The sequence below is a fragment of the Conger conger genome, unplaced genomic scaffold (genome assembly GCF_963514075.1).
Source record: "Conger conger unplaced genomic scaffold, fConCon1.1 SCAFFOLD_66, whole genome shotgun sequence".
In the NCBI taxonomy this organism is placed as follows: Eukaryota; Metazoa; Chordata; class Actinopteri; order Anguilliformes; family Congridae; genus Conger; species Conger conger.
Window position 1 is genome coordinate 146,629 of NW_026890284.1, and position 8,651 is coordinate 155,279.

At 39.5% G+C, this 8,651-nt stretch overlaps 1 gene segment (V, D, J or C); it reads right to left on the reverse strand.

The window, feature by feature from the left end:
- Positions 1-6,021: 6,021 nt before the first annotated feature.
- LOC133119552 (Ig kappa chain V-III region MOPC 63-like) lies at positions 6,022-7,942 on the reverse strand. The segment is given in 3 exon segments: positions 6,022-6,413; positions 7,486-7,749; positions 7,918-7,942. Coding segments are annotated over 3 exon segments (681 nt in total).
- Between the last annotated feature and the right edge of the window lie 709 nt (positions 7,943-8,651).

The window sequence follows — 8,651 nt, forward strand, 5'->3', positions numbered from 1 at the left end:
ATCGACTCTTTCCAAACCTCAAAAACTACATTCCTTTCTAATCAGTGAATCACTGATGACACATTAGCAGTCTGATCTTGTTTTGTAGTCCTAATGTTTCACTTTTCCATCTCTGTTTAATATCACATTACTCGTGTTTAGTAGGCTCTTTTACACAGAATGACTTACACAATTCTATTTGTGTACAGTTTCATATTAAATATACACTGAAGTCATTCAAGTTAACAGCCTTCTCAAAGGTACAAACGCAGTACATGACCTGAATGAGACTCACCTCCTCTTCCCTAACCACTGCAATACACTGCCGCCCTAAAAAATGCATCAGACATAAACAAGAATAATAATAACATAATTGGTAGCCTCTTTTGTCGATCTATTACATTCTGTAGTTAGTACAATGATTAATGGGACCCCTCGAAAACGTGAGGATACCTTTCAAGGGGTTTATCCCGTTACAGTAAATGTCCTACATTTTGAGTGAATTGCGACATAAGGGAAATACCGCGACAGCGATAACGGTCAGTAGGCACAGCTGATGTTCGTAGTGTTTAAGAAAGGGCCTTGTTCTCTAATACTGGGCAACTTTTTCTCCGAATGGATGCTGTTTTGAGGGTTTGTTTGTTGTGGCTGTTCTTTCAAAGTTCCGGGATTATTGAAAGGCCATGTATATTTATGACTTTATTTCGGCTGGCCATCACGTGATTGTGGCCACACCCAGCGCTTCATCACCAGGTCCATCAGGATGAAGGAAGTGAGAAGAGTCTTTGGATGCTAACCTTACCATGTTTTACCAAAAATGCTCCAAAATGTGTACCTCTGTAAAATGTTCGAGACAAAAAGCCTTTTTTTAAAAAGAAGTCAAATGATGGTTTGAGAGAAACATGTCAACTTGTGGTTTGAGCTGGGTAAACATCAACCTAATGGCCAAAGAGACCATGATTAGAAAGCTTTCCAACTGCTTGTGGACAGCACAACAACAACAACAATAATAATAATAATAATAATAATAATAATAGAAAAACTGCATGTAGTCAGTGATTATTTCAAAAGCGCAAACATAGCTTTGACTCCTCTGAAGTACTGCAGGAGACAAGAATGAGAGAGAGAGGAGTGTGAGAGAGACAGCAGAAGAGAAAGAGAGTGAGCGAGTGAGAGAGAGAATGAAAGAGAGAGAGGGAGAGGGAGAGAGAGAGGTGGAGAGAGAGGGAGAGAGGGAGAGAGAGAGAGAGAGGGAGAGAGAGAGAGAGAGAGAGAGAGAGAGCAGGTAACATATCAAAGGGGGGCATGCTGTGGACCATAAAGGCAGAGCACAAGTTTTGTTTTGAGTCAATGGCCCGAGAGTCAGACCAAACCACAGTGATAGCTCCCGCCCCAACATTCTGCAAACCCCCCCCCCCACCCCCATCGGACCTCAGATTGTGCTCACTAGGCTGCTTTCACATGGTAAGAGGTAACAAACAGGAAACATTAGCAGCCTGCCCCCAACCCCCAGTAACCAATGGAACATAAATTACAAGAATAGTACTGCTGCTGTTTACACACACACACACACACACACACACAGACACACACACATACACACACACATAGACACACACATAGACACATACTCACATATACACACACACACACACACACACACACACACTCCTGCACACCATAGCAGGCTGATATCTAAAAAGTGTTATTACCACAGTGTAAAATATATAATCATACAATTTATTTACTACTATTTACAGAAACAATCACAGAAAAATGCGCACACATATATGAGTCTAAATAAGACTTATGTGGTGATTCTTGAAATTTTTAAATCTTAATATCAAAGTTTATCATCACAATAATACAGATGTAATTACATAACTTTCAAATAATATCATTACCCTACTGTTCTGCTCCCCAGTGGCAACACTGTGAACTACTCACATTTGGGAAGAAGCTCACATGACCTTCAGTGCATACAGAAAGGCAACAAATGTGTTTAAATTATAGGGTGTAATACTGACCTTTGGTCAGTGCGATTTATGCATTAAAAAAGGAAAATTCCATGATTTTGAGTCATTTACAGCCACATGCACTCACTGAGCACTGTATTAGGAACACCTACTAATTTCTGTGATTATCTAAACAGCCAATTGTGTGGCAGTAGAGCAATGCATACAATCATGTAGATATGGGTCATGAGCTTCAGTAACTTCAGTCACTTTAACCATCAGAATGGGGAAAAAATGTGACTTTGACCGTGGAATGATTGTTTTTTTTTAAAGATATTTTTTAGGCGTTTTTCAGCTTTATTGGACAGGATAGTATAGAGAGACAGGAAGAATGGGAGCGAGAGAGAGGGGAAGACATGCGACAAATGTCAGACGGTCGGATTCGAACCGCCGACGTCGCGGCTCGCAATGAGCATGCGGTCAGTGCTCTACAAGCTGTGTCACCGAGACACCCCTGACCGTGGAATGATTGCTGGTGCCAGACAGGGTGCTTTGAGTGTTTCAGGAACTGCTGATCTGGAAGTTTCACGCACAACAGTCTGTAGAGTTTGCAGAGAATGGTGCGACAAATAAAAAACATCCAGAGAGCAGTAGTTCTGCGGGCAGCAATGCCTTGTTAATGAGGAGTTTAGAGGAGAAGGGCCTGACTGGACAAAGCTGACCGGAAGGTGACAGTAACGCAAATAACCACACATTACAACAGTGGTATGCAGAAGAGCACACGATGCCTCAAACCTATAAGTGGATAGGCTACAGCAGCAGAAGACCTAATCAGTCTAAAAAAGCAGTCTCATAAATACCGAATAAAATGCTCACTGAGTGTATAAGCCAAAGCAAAAGAGAAAATGTTGAAGATTTAGATGGAAAGCTTCACTCATGGTCTTTAAATCTCACACCTGAATAAACCATTTCTCTCTCCACCTCCCTTTTATTCCTCCTCACTTTGGGTTTCTTGGTGGTGAAAGTCAAAGCAGCGTAATTCATCGCTTCATCTTTATGCTAAAAGGAAACGCATGAGACAACACATACGGTTACTCCTCATTCCGATGATCATTTTACCAGGATATTCAACACAGAAATTGCTTTAGTTTATTAAAAATATGTAATATAATATTTGTACCTGTTCGCCCGACAAGGACACTTGATTATTTGATGCAGCCCCTGTTTGAGTAAAATAATTAATTTATTAATTTATTTAACCAGGATAGGCTCATTGAGATTAAGAATCACTTTTTTTCAAGAGCGACCTGGCCAAAACAGGCAGCAGCAAGTCAAAAGTTACTGAAAAATATGCTACAACAAATTACAATACATGACAACAAATTACAAATAAATATAAACCACAAGAGTCTGAAAATAATTGTTCAACTAATACAACTACTTTTAATGATGTGTAATCAAATATGTAAGAAATATTTCCTCTTCTTTTTATACAGTGCATCCGGAAAGTATTCACAGCGTTTCACTTTTCCCACATTTTGTTATGTTACAGCCTTATTTCAAAATTGAATAAATTCATTTTTTTCCTCTAATTCTTCACACAACACCCCATAATGACAACATGAAAGAAATTTTTTAGAAATTTTTGCAAATTTATTAAAAATAAAAAACCAAGAAATCACATGTACATAAGTATTCACAGCCTTTTCTCAATACTTTGTTGATGCACCTTTGGCAGCAATTACAGCCTCAAGTCTTTTTGAATATGATGCCACAAGCTTGGCACACCTATCTTTGGGCAGTTTCGCCTATTCCTCTTTGCAGCACCTCTCAAGCTCCATCAGGTTGGATGGGGAGCGTCGGTGCACAGCCATTTTCAGATCTCTCCAGAGATGTTCAATCGGATTCAAGTCTGGGCTCTGGCTGGGCCACTCAAGGACATTCACAGAGTTGTCCTGAAGCCACTCCTTTGATATCTTGGCTGTGTGCTTAGGGTCATTGTCCTGCTGAAAGATGAACTGTCGCCCCAGTCTGAGGTCAAGAGCGCTCTGGAGCAGGTTTTCATACAGGATGTCCCTGTACATTGCTGCATTCATCTTTCCCTCAATCCTGACTAGTCTCCCAGTTCCTGCCACTGAAAAACAAGCCCACAGCATGATGCTGCCACCACCATGCTTCACGGTAGGGATGGTATTGGCCAGGTGATGAGCGGTGCCTGGTTTCCTCCAAACATGACGCCTAGCATTCACACCAAAGAGTTCAATCTTTGTCATCAGACTAGAGAATTTTGTTTCTCATGGTCTGAGAGTCCTGCAGGTGCCTTTTGGCAAACTCCAGGCGGGCTGCCATGTGCCTTTTACTAAGGAGTGGCTTCCGTCTGGCCAGACAGGCCTAATTGGTGGATTGCTGCAGAGATGGTTGTCCTTCTGGAAGGTTCTCCTCTCTCCACAGAGGAACGCTGGAGCTCTGACAGAGTGACCATCGGGTTCAATTTTCAGCTTCATGGCAAAGGCTGTGAATACTTATGTACATATGATTTCTTAGTTTTTTATTTTTAATAAATTCGCAAAAATCTAAAAAAAACTTTTTTCACATTGTCATTATGGGGTATTGTGTGTAGAATTTGAGGGAAAAAATGCATTTAATCAATTTTGGAATAAGGCTGTAACCTAACAAAATGTGGAAAAAGTGAAGCGCTGTGAATACTTTCCGCATGCACTGTAATTATGATTATTATTGTTATTATTGTAGGGGTGGCCTGTAGCATAGTAGTTAAGGTACATGACTGGGACATGCAAGGTCGGTGGTTTGATCCCCGATGTAGCCACAATAAGATCCGCACAGCCGTTGGGCCCTTAACCCTCTCATAGCTCCAGGGAACGATTGTCTCCTGCTTATTCTAATCAACTTTACGTCGCTCTGGATAAGAGCATCAGCCAAATGCCATTAATGTCATGCAATTATTATTTTAACTTATGTCATTTTATTAATGAGAATAAGAGCAGTTTGTTTTCATATAGAGCATCATATTCACCACAGTAGGGAGAAAAACTTTTTGGCGGTCAGAAAATTCTGCACTCTCTTCATACCTTTCTCTCAAGAGCTATTTTATTTTCACAATGAGGGACTGTCACATCACAGCTGTCTTACATATCAAGTGGCCATACTTTAGTTCATGCCAGCTGATCTATATTAATAAATTATCAGAAGCTGAAGTCATGAATTCAAGTGAGATTTGGCTTTTACATTACATGCGATACTGTATGAGGAGAGGATGTGCACATACCAACAGTACAAGTAGTGTGGGACAGTAATCTGTACCGATGGAGCAGCTTTACTTGTTGTTTTGCAGAACTGTACAGGGACTGTATATGAGTATTTCTGCATGCTATTCACAAAATGGCCTGCCAATATTGTACTCAATTTTGTTAAACTACTTTACACAAACACTGAACATACTGTTCTCTCATATTGAGTGTAATTGTGTATAAGCTATTAAATAATCCATATTACATGTACCACACATTGATACCATGGTCTCTTACCTTTGCAGTTCTCACAGTTTTTTCTCCTGCTCAGAGTGAGGATGATATTCACAATCACACTCAACGTCAAAGCTGCCGCCAAGCCATATCGGAGGACTTCATTTTCTTATATTTTAAAGCAAGATTTAGTTTAGAGAACTTAAAGAGTAATATTAACCAATTAATATGTGAGCGCACATACTGTATGTGATTAAACTGTTATTAACTGAACAGTTAATGCTGATGTCAGAATCATTACAAATAATGGAAGGCAATATAGTTCTAGAACATTGACTTGGAATTTTTTGGGAAAAAATAAAAACTTCAATAAGATCATAATAAGACAGTGACAAAAATAACCAGTCAAAAGAATTGATCTGCATAATAATAAGATGGAGGATATGAAAACTATTACAAAGTGACAAAAAAAAAAATTCCCAAATGTTAAACAATGATCTAATGACATCTGATGAATGTTCTAATAATTTATACTAAATATTAATAAATTGTTTTGCTCTAGTCTCACAAGATGAATGCAATGACGTTTTAAAAACTGAATGTACTCAGAAAGTTTTCATTTCATGATTGATTTTGTTCCTACCCTTAAAGTCCAGCTTGGTCCCGTTCCCAAACAGGATCTCCCCACAGGTGGCCACAGCACAGTAGTAAGTCCCAGCATCAGAGAGTCTGAGGTTCCTCTTGGGGAAGTTGTAGACACAGCTCTGTGTGGGAGACACAGTCCCAGAGCTCCTCTGGCACTCATCACTCCTGTGTCCATGGGTGTGAATGATTCCTGGAGGGGACTCTCCTGAACCCGGTCTGAACCAGTGCACACTGTGTTCTCCTGCACAGGTCTCAGTGTGTACTGTACACTGCAGAGTCACAGAGTCTCCTGGCTGCACTGACTCAGACTCGGGCTGCTGCAGCACTACTGTCCTGCTCTGGGACTCTGGCCCTGTCAAAAGTTAGCACTCATTACACTCAATACAGAATTGTCCTTTGGATTCCACTGTAAGGTTTACATATAAATGCAGTATGGCTTTGTATTATTGTACGTTATACAGAGAGCTGAAGATGACTCCACCGATTATAATATAAACTGCAGCATATTTTTGCACATATGTATTGATTAACTACATGCATTTTACTATACTAGAAACTAAAACCATTGTATTATTTCTTCAATCAGTTTTGAATGCTTTCTTTTTTTATTCAAAAAATGTAAAAGCTATAATATTTTCTAAAACTTCTTTGTAATATACAGCATGCAAACCATCATACATCATCAAACAACGTACATCACAAAATAAGAGTAATCAGTCATCCGATTCTATATTAGTCACAATAATTAATCCCACAAATCTTCAAGATCTTCATCACTAGGGCAATTTCAGTGAATGCATTTTGAGTGATTGATTTTATGTGCAATGAAACAATGGGCTACAGCTGATGCACCAGCAAAGAACAATGTGGAGAACTCGACTAGATTTTATATTTTTACTTTTTTCATGGATTCATAGCTGTATTTGAATATTCCAAATCTGCGTTTATCTCATTTTTGACCAAAATCGAATCAAACACAGGGTTTTTAAGTTTTCTGTAAAACTGAGAACTGCACGATGTTACCCCCTTGGTCTCACATTAATAACCACACATTACAACAGTGGTATGCAGAAGAGCATCTCTGAACAGAACATGTCAATCCTCTAAATGGACAGGCTACACCAGCAGAAGACGTATTAAGTCTAAAAAAAGTCTAGTCAAGTGCTCACTGAGTATATACAAGTAGCTTTAAGATGTACAGCAAATGGTTTTGGCGAAAGCATCACCATAAACAGTTCATACGCTAAATATCAATTTTATTATATTTTTTATTTTTTTATTATATTTCTTTTACTTTACTATTTCTAGTTTTTGCCAGATAAATTGAATCAATACTTCAGGATTGGAAAAATAAAGCATAACTTCAATTTATAAAGTAGAATTTCGACAAGTTAAGCTATGGAAAGAATATAATTCATACTTACCCGTAACTATTAATGTACTTCCATTTCCAAAGCTGATTTCACCGAAGAAGTGAATAAAAGTGCAATAGTATGTTGCTGAATCTGATGTCTCTACATTTGAGACAGTCAGGTTAAAGCTTCCCTTTGCTGTCTTAGCACTGAGACGTGTACTGTTTTTAAACTCATTGAAGAACACAGCATCTGTATCATAGTTCACCATCTTTGTGACAAGCTGAGGCGTCTGTCCAAGTGGGTGCTTTATCCAGCTGATCACGGCTGCTCCTCCTATATCAGAACAGAAACACGGGAGAGTCACGGTGTCTCCAAGCTGAGCTGTCACCAGAGCGTTGGGCTGAACTACACTCTGCCCAAGCAGACCACCTGGAATCCAACAGAAAGCAATATTTCAACTTCACTGACAATGGGGGGAAAAAACTAAGCAGAAACACCCACCATTCTCTGTGTACTCTCCGTACATTACTTAAAATGATTGTAAAATGTTTTTGGTCAATAAGTCAGAAACAAGTAAACACTTACACAGTTTGCTGAAAAACATCAGAATAACACAGAGGGCTGCCATCGCTGTATCTGAGCTCTTCTGTCCTTGAGACTCTCCTCTGGTTGAGACCCTGTTGTACCCTGCACTGTAAAACTCAAAGTGTACAGAGTAGGAGGACTTGAGCTGATCATTTTCCAGTGGGAGGACACAAGCCAGGGGCAGATATTATTGGCTGTTAAAACATGTATTGGGTGACAAAGTTTATGTGTGTATGTGTGTGTGTAAATATATGTGTGTGAAAGTTTATGTGTGTGTGTGTGTATGTGTGCCTGTGTAGAGGTTCATGAATGTATGTGTATGTGTGTGCACATTTGTGCGTTAGTGCGTGTTTATGGGTGTGTCTATGTGTGTGCATGTTTGTGCATGTGTGTGTGTGTGTGTGTGTGTGCACATTTGTGCATGTGTGTGTGTGTGTGCACGTTTGTGCATGTGTGTGTGTATATGTGTGTGTGCAAGTTTGTGCATGTGTTTGTGTGTGTGTGTGTATGTGTGTGTGTGTATGTCATGCAGCACTATGGGCACGTGGCACAGATGAGGCAAGAGGTAGTGCGGTTGTAGTGGGAAAAAACATTTAATTTTACAACAAAGGTAAAAAGTGGAAACAGTTGTGGTAGAAAGGTGTACAGAG